This window comes from Siphateles boraxobius, unplaced genomic scaffold, assembly GCF_051911475.1.
Source record: "Siphateles boraxobius isolate OS27281-9 unplaced genomic scaffold, OSU_SipBor_1 56, whole genome shotgun sequence".
NCBI lineage: Eukaryota > Metazoa > Chordata > Actinopteri > Cypriniformes > Leuciscidae > Siphateles > Siphateles boraxobius.
In genome coordinates this window covers 10048692-10062154 of record NW_027509182.1, presented here as the reverse complement: position 1 = coordinate 10062154, position 13463 = coordinate 10048692, and the positions used below count along the sequence as shown (strand labels likewise).

General features: G+C 37.7%; 1 protein-coding gene across 2 annotated transcripts in view; it reads left to right on the top strand.

Moving 5' to 3' along the window:
• zbtb20 (zinc finger and BTB domain containing 20) overlaps nucleotides 1-7970 on the top strand; it is a 53701-nt gene extending 45731 nt beyond the window's left edge. For both annotated transcript variants that reach the window (XM_077206672.1, XM_077206674.1), the window contains exons 3-4: nucleotides 2289-3854; nucleotides 7400-7970. In XM_077206672.1, the coding sequence (XP_077062787.1) occupies nucleotides 2309-3854; nucleotides 7400-7944 (2091 nt within the window). In that variant the 5' untranslated portion in view covers nucleotides 2289-2308 and the 3' untranslated portion in view covers nucleotides 7945-7970. The remainder of the gene's footprint in view (nucleotides 1-2288; nucleotides 3855-7399) is intronic.
• Nucleotides 7971-13463: the final 5493 nt, after the last annotated feature.

The window sequence follows — 13463 nt, the reverse complement described above, 5'->3', positions numbered from 1 at the left end:
ACACAAGAAACGATAATTATAAAGATAACGATATAGATCTAAGATTCATTCTAAATATAAAAGAATGGCAGAGTCCATAACACAACAATAAAAATACCAGCACAGAGAAATTATATAATTGGAATCACTTTTAGAAAAAAAACATTCCAGCTGATGAACGATAAAAACATTGACAGCCAATCAGAATCCATCCTGCTTTAAAGAGCTTGAACACTTAAAGCGGCAGAAGAGAAAAACAGCTTGCGCTGAGAATAAACAGATATTATCATCAGCTGGAACTATGACACTAAACGTCATAGTTATCTTTGTTGTTCTTGGTGTGAACGGGACTTAAGGGTTAAAAATTGCATTTAATTTTCTGTCTTTAGGATATCATGATATTTTGTTTTTAGCATTGGATTATGGTATTTTTGATCTTTTCTTTAACTTAAATATAATACTTGAAAAATAACATGAACTTGGATTTCAACATTAACATTTTAGGCTACTATGTATATTATGTAAACCGAGGGATAGTATGTAGATGCAGTAAATAGTCAATATTTGCTTTTACTTACCTTCATTAGTAAATTTAAATAGTTTTGTTGTGTGACAATAATAAAAGTACAAATATTCTATGGAATAATATTCCACGCATTCATTCCATGCACTATATTAGTATTACTTATGAAACCGCATGCATAATTTATGCAAACAATTAGAAAAATGCTGTTTAATATAATTTATAGCCGGAGTATAGTATGCCACACTGAAGGATGCAGGTACAGTATTAAGCTATTTTGACACATTGTTCCCAATAGTTAGTCTCATGTAGCTAAATCTCATGCTGTATCCATGCAAATAAGTAAAGCTTTAAAGAGATAGCTCACTCAAAAAGGAAAAATTGAGAGCATTGCATTGTGGGATATTATATTCTGTGGAGTGTTTGCAGGAATGTTTGGAATGGAATACTAACTTACTACTTATTGAATACTGAACACTGTACACTGTATATTAACTACTGAGTTCTAAAAAGAGTAAGTGAAACAGCAGGTATTATTGCTCAATAAATGTTATGCTGCTTGATAATCACACGACCTCACTATATTTGTCAGATGACCCCATTACATTAGCAAGTGGTGTCCAATTACTTAACCTTGATCATTTTATATTATAAATCCATACGTGTGGATGGATGGCAGAGGTTTCAATCCTGCTCCTTGAGTGCCATTTTTCGGCAGTGTTTAGCTCCAGCCTGTTTCAAACATTAATATGTATGTGTGTATATATATATATATATATATATATATATATATATATATATATATATATATATATATATATTGCTAGCCTACATTTAATAATCACATGTAAATATACTACCACACTTCTCTTACTCTTGCTGCAGTGTATAGTACTGAGGGGTACGGTAGTGCAGCTCTTAAATAAATGCTTTGAATGTCTGAAAATTTTCACATCACATCAACAGGACATTGTTCTAAAATAGCAGAGACACTACTCTCTGCTGTTTGCGACATTCTTACAAACAACATCCCATGACCATTTTGTCCATAAGTTAGAGACAGAAAATGAATACTCATTCTACAGAAAATGTCAATGAACAAAAGCAATTACAGGCCATACACATTCCCTAAGATTATGCAAGATTGAAGCACATGTCTGTGGTTATCAATGGTTTATTTATTGGTCATTATTAAATCAAAATGCCCTAAAGCAATGGCAATCTCTATCTATGCATTTCACAGTCTAGGCTTTGTCTTTATAATTTTTTTAAAATGGCGTGTGTGTGGAAAATTTCAGGGACACTCCTTACACTGTTATCTGTTATATCGTCATAAATCTAGCATTTCTGTTATTGTGTGTTTTCTTAAATCATGATATTAAATAGATTTTCCACCTCAATCTTAACTTATTGAAAAATATCCTTCAGGTTGCAAACACCCCCAATTCAACATCATTATGCAGGAAAAGTTTTTAGTATTTGATGTGATTTTTAGTTTTAAGTATTTGATTTTGTACAAATACTGTAGGAATCCATTTTGAACATTCAGTGACACGCACATATTGTACATCAACAAAAATGACCTCAGCACCAATTGGTTAAGTCAAAAAAAGCAGTTCCGTTGTAAAGATCGTCAATTACATACATTAATTTAATCTATGATGATGATCTCATCGTCCAGCTCAGTTCAGTTCTCATGCTATAGTGTCAGTGCAGTCAAATCAACATAATATTGCTGGATATGTGATTGATCTGGTTTCTGTTTGTGTTTGTGTCTGCCACACAGGTGACATCAGGTGCAAGGGGATGACCGAACGCATTCACCACATTAATCTCCACAACTTTAGCAATTCTGTACTTGAGACCCTCAATGAGCAGCGAAACCGCGGGCACTTCTGTGACGTGACTGTTCGGATCCATGGTAGCATGCTGCGAGCTCACCGTTGTGTGCTGGCTGCAGGCAGCCCCTTCTTTCAGGACAAGCTGCTCCTGGGCTACAGTGACATCGAGATCCCCTCTGTGGTTTCTGTACAGTCCGTCCAGAAACTGATTGACTTCATGTACAGCGGTGTGCTGCGGGTCTCCCAGTCCGAGGCCCTGCAGATCCTCACAGCTGCCAGCATACTTCAGATCAAGACCGTTATCGACGAGTGCACCCGCATTGTTTCACAGAATGTTGGCATCGGTGGATCTGGCAGCTTTTCCGTCGTCCCAGGGGACTCGGGGCAGGAGACACCACGGGGAACTCCTGAGTCTGGCACGTCCGGTCCCAGTAGTGATGCCGAATCAGGCTACATGCAAACATCTCACCAGAGCCTTGACCGCGTTTATTCCTCGCTTTACTCCAGCTGTTCTGGGTTGGGCCTGCAAAATGGTACCCGTGGAAATCGCTCCCACTATGCCGGTGGTGCGGTGACGGCCAGCTACGACTCGCCCCTTCAACTACAGCAGAAGGAGGGAGGGCAGGACCCTGCCTGGATCACACGCATCCACGAGCGCTCGCAACAAATGGAGCGCTTCCTGGTCACGTCGGAGACTACGCACTGCCGTAAACAGCCTCGTCCTGTGAGGCTCCACACTGGGGATATTCACATCAAGCAGGAACAAGGGGACGAGTACAATTGCTACGGGCTTGTGGACTGTCGTGAGGACAGCGAGCAGCTGGAGTGCATCGAAAGTGAGCCCAAAGGCGAGAGCTTTGACTCCGGTGTCAGCTCTTCCATTGGCACGGAAACGGATTCCGTCGAACAGCCTTTCTTGTCTGGGTTTGGTCGAGACAATTGTCTGAATAAAGTCCAGCAAGGTGAGCGGGGAACCCCTGTGCAGATCGAGGTCAACGATTCATCTCCCGAGCAGACCCAAGAAGCTGTTGAAGATGGTAGTGGAAACGGTCCTTCTCAAGAGAGCGGTGAGCTTGGAATCCATCAGCCGCCTCAAGCAAACCTAGCAGCCTCCCAGTCGGTGCCAGGTGGGCCATACCTGCGGCCAGGTGAGCCACTTACCAGCAACCTGCGCATGCCCCTCACCTTGACCAGCAACTCCCAGGTAATGGGAACGGCAGGCAACACTTACTTGCCTACACTCTTTGCAACCCAGTCAGCCAGCGACAACAAGCCTTTCCTCTTCAGTCTGCCCCAGTCCATTGGGAATCAGCAGCCCCAGTTTGTGGCAGTGCCCTCTCCCAGCATGCCTCCGTACCCCAGCGGACTGACGGTGCCACCCGGTGGAGGTCAACAGCAAGGTGGTGCGGCGGGGGGGCAGCATGGGGAAAAGAAACCCTACGCATGCACTCTTTGTTGTAAGACCTTTACTGCCAAACAAAACTTCGTCAAGCACATGTTTGTGCACACTGGTGAGTACCCTTGGCCTTCATCTCTGTATTATGCATGTATGTATGTAGTTACGTTGTATCCAATTATATCTAAATTGCTTTTACAGAAAAGCTAGTCTGAAACAATTAAGGTAAGCTTTTGATTCTAAATGGATAATTGGAAGCAATTATTAACTTCTCTGTGAATCATCCTTGCTGGCTGTTCTCTGTGGATTAGGTATTATGTTATAAGTTTATTTCAGCAGTTTGACTAGCAATCATTAGGATCTCAAAAATATTGATATGATTATTCAGTTATTGGGCTTTCAGACACAGCTCAATAGAACCAGAATATGCATAATTTTTTTAAAAGAAGTGAGGCTGTGTATTTTTCAAGCCTATGCCAGAAATTGAGTAACTGTTCAGTCAGTGCATAGCTTAAGGTAGCAAGGCATAACAAATGTGTTGAGTTCCTTTCCCCTCACATTTTTGCTGTTATAAAATGCATACAGTACAAGTGGTCGTGTGAGTGACTAGCCACTTAAACCTGAGAGCAAAGAGGACTGTGATTAACACATATCAGCAGCCTATTAACTATAATTTACGTTAATAGTTAACAGTTATTAAGCAAATACTTTATCCTGTTCTGTACGTACCCTCTTGAGGCATGACAAGCCATGAGACCAAAATGATTTTTTTATCATGTGTGCCAAAAGGCCTTTCTTGTGTATACTTAAAACATTATGATAACTACCATAGTCAATAATTAAAGTTTTTACTTAATGAACTCGGGGCTCATTGGTTGACAGAGAATTACCAGTTCAATCTATGACTCCATGAGATACCTCCTTAATAGCTGTTTTCCCTTAGGCAAAGTCTAAGCTTTACACAGAATATACTCTAGCTATTTGTCAAATGCATGCTAGTTCCAGTTTTCTCATTGTATAATATATATATATATATAGGTGTGAAGGTGTTTTTTTTTGTCAAACCAACTTTCAAGTACATCCTTAACTCATTCCCCGGCAGCGTTTTAGAATGGGTGGGGTGAAATCTGACGTTCTACATTCGCTATGTTGTCATGGGATAGTAAAGTGTCCATCATATGCACACTTCAGAATCTCGCCAGTAGTAGTAGATAATCCGGGTACTTTTTGCCTACTCTTTTATGAGTAGTGATTTTGGACATACTTCTTTTGTCACATACTGTTTTTCGCTTACTATATAGTAGGGAATTCGGATGCAGACCTGGTTTACGCAGATCTTATTCTTCGCTTGTTTTTGGATCCGGAGAGTCTGTGCTGTTTCAGAAGATGTGTAACAGCGCCCCCCTACCGTATAACAGTGAAAACACGGATTGCCAGAATAACTATTGTTTTGCAAATAGTATTGCAAACTATTATTCTGTACCTTTGTCTTGAGCCACATCAGTTCTGAAGCAGCAGCAGAACAAACTGGTCTCACACAGTAAAGTACCCAGCCCTCAAAAGTGCGTTCAGTATGGCAGTGTTGAATTAAGTAAGATAATTAAATTTGACACTGTGAACTCCTGAAGTAGATTGCTATGCAATAATGATCTGTCTTCAGAACAAAATTTAGTCTGTGTAATCTTATATGTTTATAAAAAAAAATCAGACTTTGATCCTTTATGCTGCCATAATCACATGAGCTTTTATCAAATAGTATAGCACAAAAGATATTTTACAATAACACACGATGTTATTGCCTGCGAGCTAAAAGGTTGTGCCTGCCAAGAACATAAATATGTAAATAAATGGCAATGTATGGCCTTTCAATGGAAATTATATTGCTTCTGTATACTGCAGAGTTTCCAATATTTTTAAGTATAATAAAAATTGACACTAAGTTACTGTAATTGACACCATAATTTCCTGAAACTGATTTTTCATTTCAGAAAGGAACAGCAATACACATTTACTCTTATCGCACTGCCGTAGTTCTTTATTTTTTTCTACCATATTTTTTAAAACCACTTTTTTGTTTTAAAACTTATGGCACAGATCTACGCCAGTTTGTTCCAGCAGCCCAACATACATAGTAAAGTTACAAAACACAGTTGCAGTTATTTCTAATTAATTAGGCTATTAATGCTAAAAATAAGAGTATTCTCAGATTTTCAATCTTCATTGAAATACCATGAAGAAATGATTGCCCTACAAACTTAATGTGATTTCTGATGGTAATAATGACAATGAAAAATGTCCAAACTTCCACTTTTTCCAGTTCCATCTAATTTAAATAAAAACATTTAGAGTCAGGGTCTATTAATTAAATTATACTATTGAAATGCAGTTTATACACAATGACTTAAATACTCTTCTATGATAAACATGTTTTGAGATTATGATCATCAATACCATCATCAAATCAATATTAATTTTAATATTTTTTTTGGTGGGGCAAATTACATAAGGTAAGACCGCACCTAGACCATATAACACTTTACTTAAAGCCTTCATGTATAATGCATTATAAAGGTTTTCATAATAATAATCTTTTCATAAATAATTGTAAATAAAGTTAAAATGCATTGCAATATTTTGCAGATTCCTTGTTACATCTGAAATTGGTTGTTTGGTTTGTCATGTGTTTTAATGCATTTTACTTTCTAAAGGTGTGTTCAATGAATTGCTGTAGATAAGCATTATAATGTATTATAAGGTGCATTACAAGGGATAATTAATAAAGGTTTTAAGTTAAGTGTTACCTAAACGCTTTATGCAACTTTAGATTAGTTCCTTAGACATCACTGGTGCAAAAAATGTTCTCGATGAGAAGAGGAACATGCATGAAATGTTAATGTAGCTTAAACATGTCGGCTGTGCTGGGCTTTCAGATTTTAAAATTTTACATTACTGTTGCTAAGCAACCACGGCCTTAATTAATTCCATAATTAAGATTAATAAATTTAGCAACATTAGTAACATTAGAAGTTCAACTTATCAGCAAAAGTTACAGATGTTTTAAAAAGCAAGAATGACAGGAACAATCATATTTTAAATTTGTACTTGTTTGTCAACAATTAAACTGTTATTTTGCTATTTAGAATATATGCACAGAGAATTTCATGTCAAATTAGGCTGACTGACATATCGCTTGAGACTTACTGATATAAGTCTTATAATTAAACTTTATTTGGAGTACTTCTTTATTGCACAATGCATATGTCTTAATATTGAGCCTAAAATTAGTAAGGATAGTATGATCTCTGTATAATATCAGTCTTTAAATGCAAGAGTGTACCTAAAGTATACTTGCAATAGTTCCATTTTAGCACAATCAAATATAACAAGTATATATATTTAGTTGGACCTCAGCACTATTTCCGGGTACAAAATGTAAAGTCGTTCCAATTTAGCAGACTTTAAGAACCGGTGTATCAATTTAGTACAATTGCGGGGTATTTATATTAAGTATGTAAATATGTAAAGGTATACAGTGTGCTTAGCAAATTTAAAATACATTTTGGCATATTTCTTTTTCACTAGGGATATGATAACGGTTTCTGCAAGAGTGCTTTAGTGAATGGTTCCTTTCTAATGAGTCTGTGCTCTGTGCTCTTGCAGGGGAAAAGCCGCACCAGTGCAGCATCTGCTGGCGTTCGTTCTCGCTGAAGGATTATCTCATCAAACACATGGTTACACATACAGGAGTCCGAGCGTACCAGTGCAGCATCTGCAACAAACGCTTCACCCAGAAGAGCTCCCTCAACGTCCACATGCGCTTGCACCGCGGAGAGAAGTCCTACGAGTGCTACATCTGCAAGAAGAAGTTCTCCCACAAGACCCTGCTGGAGCGCCATATGGCCCTGCACAGCACCGGGACCGGGGTCTCAGGGGTCTCCGGGGTCAGTGCCGCAGGAAGCGCCGGAGGCCCCGTGTCCATCCCAGTCCCGATGGCCGTTCCCGAGCCGGGAGCGGGAGTGGTGGCCCTGGCCATGCCGGTGGGAGGGGGCGGAGCCGGGGGCGGAGTCGTGAGCACAGGAGTGGGCGTGGCTGCGGAAGCAAGCTGCCAGGAGGGGACCACCTACATGTGCTCCGTGTGCCCTGTCAAGTTTGACCAAATCGAGCACTTCAATGACCACATGCGTAAGCATGTCTCCGACGGATAAGTACAAACTTACGTAAACATGAAAAAGAATGAAATGATAAAGAAAACGGCACTAGATTTTTTTTTTTTTTTCTTATATTGGGGCATGAAGAGTAATGAGTATAGACACTGGCACATTAAGTTTTCTAGAAAAAAAAGAAGCGTTTAATTTCTTTTCTTTCTTTCTTTTTTTTTTTTTTTTTTGTCCTTGCTATTCTTAAAGAATAAAAAAAGATGGTGGCCTTAAGGCTGTGTAGTTGGATAATGATCCACTGGCTGGATCCATACTACTGGCCTCTAAATGTATGCTTTCCTTAAATACTGATTTATGTGTTGAACACTACCGAAAGGCCTGCGAAAGAACACACAAGAAAAAAAAATTCACATGCTCGCACACACTCTGGCGTACGCAAACACAAATACACATACCCATGCATGCACTTACACGCACAAACTACTTATACACACTTATATATTGTAGAGGTATTTTGTACGTATGTGTATTTGTGCATGTGAGCGTGCGTGTGCACAAAAATAAACATTGCAGTGAATTTTTTAAACTTGTAGATCTTTTCCCATGTAGACCGTATTGGACACTATAAGCGTCCAAGCTTACTGTGGTATAGATTATTAAAAAAAAAAACTTTAAAAAAAAAAAAAACATTTGGCTCTAGATTCATTCTAAAATATTGATGGTCACATGTTTGCCTTTTTACATGCGATAAGAACAGGAGAGTTGTTCAATTTGACACTGGGTTTTTATTTATTATTATGGCATTGAGGGATTATGATGTTGATGTTGTCAAGGTACAAGCCAGTTTTACTAACTGTACTAAAATGGGAATTTTCGAGTGGCTTGATGGATGAATGAATGATTATTACGATTATGACATTTTTCTTTTCTCCCGCCACACTTTTTTTAATGGTTCAGGTCAAGTTTACAAAACAAACAAACAAAAAAAAGTTAATCGATGACAGTATTCGAGCAAAAACTTTGAATGCCGTTAATAATTTCCAATTCGTTTCGCATACACTGCCACTAAGAAGACGACTGTTAGTTGACCTCTTCCGCTTCAAAACGAAATGTGATATAAAGTTTTTCATTTGCTCCATGGTTCTGTTTTTTTATTTTTGAAGAAGAAAAAAAAGGCAGATTTTAGTATGCAAACAGGCCCAAAATCCAAGTTAATCGCTGCTCCTCACATGCTCACTTTGAGACTGTTATCAGCTGTAGAATCCAACGTTATGTGGATATTTCTCTAATTATTAGTAGTTCTCAGTGAACATGGGAAACGTTAAGCTATTTGGAGCCATGGGCTAGATTAGATCAAAAGTAAACTGGACAGAAATAACCTCCTAAATGCGTAAAAATGATGTATTTCCTGTTAATGGCGACTACTGTGACTCAGTTGTTTGAGCCGGTGGGGTGACTAAAATGCACTACTCCTGTTCCTTAAGCCCCACCTAGTGGCTCAAACAGCCGTCCTTGTTGTTTGCCTGATTGGAAACACAAGAGAGAAGGGGAAGGATATAGGCAACAGAAAAAAAAGAAACATCTACTGAACCTCAATAAAATAAACACGGTCATTCTTCTTTAATATACCACAGCTCTCCAAACAATAAGAAACATTCCCAGTTTTACCGATTTCTAGACATTGTGTGTGTATTTTGGAAGTGAGTTCAGAAGGTTGTATTTTTGGTGTTACGTCACTCGGAAGCTCTGTGTTCATATTTGGCTTTGTTATACACGTATTTTATGGATATAAAAGACTCATTTGCCGTGCAACTGCAATCAGGCAATTTTGCTCACTTATCTGAGTAGATACACCTTTGAAGTGTCGTTAAAATGATGACAAAATGTATCAATCAGTTTATTTCGACTTTTTTCCATTTTGGAATTTGGTCGCATAAGTTGTAGGTTTGAAATACAGTGCTACTTTGCACATTTACTTCAAAATCCTGTGCTTAAACATTGAATTGTTTTACTTAAGAAATTAAATTCTATGATTTTTTTTCTCTTTTTTTCATTGTTTATAAAGGAAATATCTTTTCTTAAAAGCTTGATAAGAGGACTGCATTGTTTTCTTGCATATATGTTGCACTGCTTAAACCAATAAGTGCACTACTGTTACCAGAGATGTTCTAGTTTTTAGAGATAATCTTTTTTTTTTTTAAATCAAATATTTAGTTCTATAGTTCACTTGTGTTTGAGTAGCTGTGTTCCTTTTTTTTTTGATTAGATGATTAAATTTTTCATGGCTTTGTTATCATCACTTGCTATTGTATTTACTTTGTGCTGTTTATGCAAGGTTTTTTTTCTTCTTCTTCTTCTTCTTCTTCTTCTTCTTTATTTATATTTAAAGCATTGTGAGCTTATCCCTGGTCAGATCCTAATGATGTATTGCTTACACCACTTCCATCCCTTCCCACATCCCGATGCAGTTAATTCATTGAAGCAAATGCTCGGTTTTCTTCTCATTCATACCAAACTAAAAAAAACAAAACAAACATTAAAAAAAAAAAAATCCATAAAACCACAAAACCACATTTAAAAAAAAATTGTAGTGTGTGCCTAAATATATGATAAATGTCTTTTAGAACAAGTAAGTTTCTACGAGAGGGTCGTTGTGCAAAGCTTTTAGTGCTGTCTAGGGATCAAGCACATTTATGTATGTGTTTGTATGAGCATGTGTGTGCAACATGTTTGTGTGTGTGTGTGTGTGTGTGTGTGTGTGTGTGTGTGTGTGTGTGTGTGTGTGTATAATCCTCTGGTATGTCTCTATGTGTGTGCTGTACAATTTGTGACGCCTGAACTGTAGGGCTTCCTTTGCAATATGCAGTACAGGTACGGCAACAGTGACAACATGTAGTTTTACACACTTAGGAGTGCATTTGGTAACTTTCTCCAGAACAATCATTACTGTATTCCCTACAATAAATAACACGAGGAGGAACGTGATGCTGTTAAGGCCCTCGCTTTATTCTGAATGATATGATCTGGCCTAACCCAGTGCTGTCCCGGTGACTTCAACGACAACACGCCTGTTGAATATTCTGTATCGTGCTGTGAGACCAAACATCGCTTTTTATGCTGCAAAGCTTGGCCGCGGGCTGTTTTGTATCGGTCTGAGGTGTTGCCTTGGACTAGCATACGTGTTTGTTGAGAGTTTTGTGAGAAGCTTGCCGTGCCGTGATGAGTAGCCGAACGAGAAGAATGTTCTGTTGGTTGCATTTGGCCTTTCTTTGGATAATCAAGGCGGTGATACTCGAAAGAGTCCTGTCTCATCCTTTTGTGGTTTTCTTGGTTCTCAATTGTTGATATGGCCCATAGTAACAGTCCATGTGAATTTCGAATACACCAGAGCATACCAACCTAAACATGAACATTTCCACCATTAAAACACCTAATGAGTGCTACTAGAGAGCAGATAAATCAATATCACTTCCAAATGGTTTGCTAGATAAGCTATATTGTTCAAATAGCATTTGTTGGGTGGGAGGGGATTTACATTGGCCATCAGCTGTGTCTTTAAGGATAGCCTTAATCATGTTTGAATCAAGCAACCAAATGCAATATTGCTTGTGAAGGTGCTGTTGCAATTTCTTGCGCTTATTGTACACATGGAAGGGGCAGAGAACAGAAGTGGACAGAAAAGCAACCTTGCAATACAGTATTGGACGATTGTCTAGTGATGGTTATGAAGGACGTACGCGTATAGCTACATGCAAATCGCTGATTTCTCTTCTCATCTTGGTATAGGCTCATAACCATGCATGGAGGCAACAGTCGCCGGTCCTCGTATCAGGCTTCATATATTAAAGCCGTCTCATCTCGCTTGTGTTGAAGTGCTATGAGGCTTCGATATTACTGTTACTCCCGTGTTTGTTCATATGTAAAAAGCGAAAAGCAACAAGTACGACAATGAAAAAAAAAGAGTTTTATCTCACTGAGACTTTGTTTAGCCAAAATTGTGTAATTTGTGAAAGTGTAATAATCTGCACGGAAATATTTCGACACAATTCAGATGCTTGAACGTCATAGTCGTCGATCCTTTGCATCTGGACTGGACACCGTTCTCGTGGGCTCTAAAAAGCACTATGACGATCACTTCTATGGCTAGTTCAGATAGACTTTTTACATTACTTACAGTATATATTTACAGTTCATAAATGTAGAATTTGCTTTTATTTTTGTTTCTGCTTAAAATGCTAATTTTACAATACATATGAATTTTCTTCAGTGTACAGTATAGATACAGCGTTCTCTTTGCTATTACAGTAAGTCTTCTTTTCTCCTTGCTTTTTAACAAAGGTACATTTAAAAAATTAAAAAATCTTAATTTATAAATAATATCTATTCCTAGAGTATAGGCTTGTGGGCAGAGAAAAGACCTTGGAAAACATCACCAATATTTATGTAGGAGCAGAAAGATGTTTTGCTCGCTTGACAGAGTGAATATTACTCGGAACAGCCGAACGACTGGTTTTATTGTGCGCTCAGAGTTTTTCCGTAACTTACGAAATATAATGTGCATCCTGTAATACTAAGTGGATTTGACGATCTAATGCTTCAGTCGGTCAGATTCAGACCATTTTTTCCCATCTCCATTTTTAAACGGTCAGATTCAATCTATCTTTCATCTTGCAGTTTTTTCCTTCTTCTAACACACAAAGAGCAAACAAACAAAATGATTTGACCAAAGATGGTCAAAGTAATTCAAAACAAGAGTATCCATGTGTTCATCAGCATCTACAACAGATAGTACTGTAACCAAAACAACACCTAACACTGTACATGTGGAGTTTTACAATGCCTCTCCTTTGTAGAAGAAAAAAAATGATGAAGTGCCTCTTTTTACAGCTCCAAGCTTAATAAAGCTCACAATAATACTGTTATTTTTATTCTGTAATAATAATACAGTAAAAACAAAACAATATTCACTGCCTAAAATGAAACACACACACACACACACACGCATATTTATCAAACTTTCAGACAGATCCCTCTATGAGGCAAGTATGAGGATTACCAGCAATAATAATCACAAAATAGATCTGAAATGTCACAAAAAGACTTTGACTTGTAACATTCAAGGACCACTAATAAGTAAGGGAGTTTTATTGTGTTTTAACCCCTGAAATCACCAAAATGAAGCTTATTTTATACTACAATATACAGTGTTATATTGTGTCCAAAGTGCCCCTGTTAAAGTTAACTTAAATTCATTTTTCTATCCAAACCTGCCTTTATAATTTTATGATTATACGTCTCGTATTTTAAATGCCCTATTGAAAAAGTCTGCGTTTTCAATATGCAGTTTATTGGATATTTGTGTATGTGAACGAAACAAACAAACAACAACGTAAAAAAAAAAAAGAAGATCGTTCTTCCTTTCTATTTCCTCTTCTTCCTCTCTTCTCTTAGATGCTGAATTTGCTTGAGATGACATCATTCCTTTCGAAGATGTTAATGCTATATGCTTTTGAGCAGTTGTTGTTATACATAATCAACATAATATTGTGTACACCGTAATCAATATT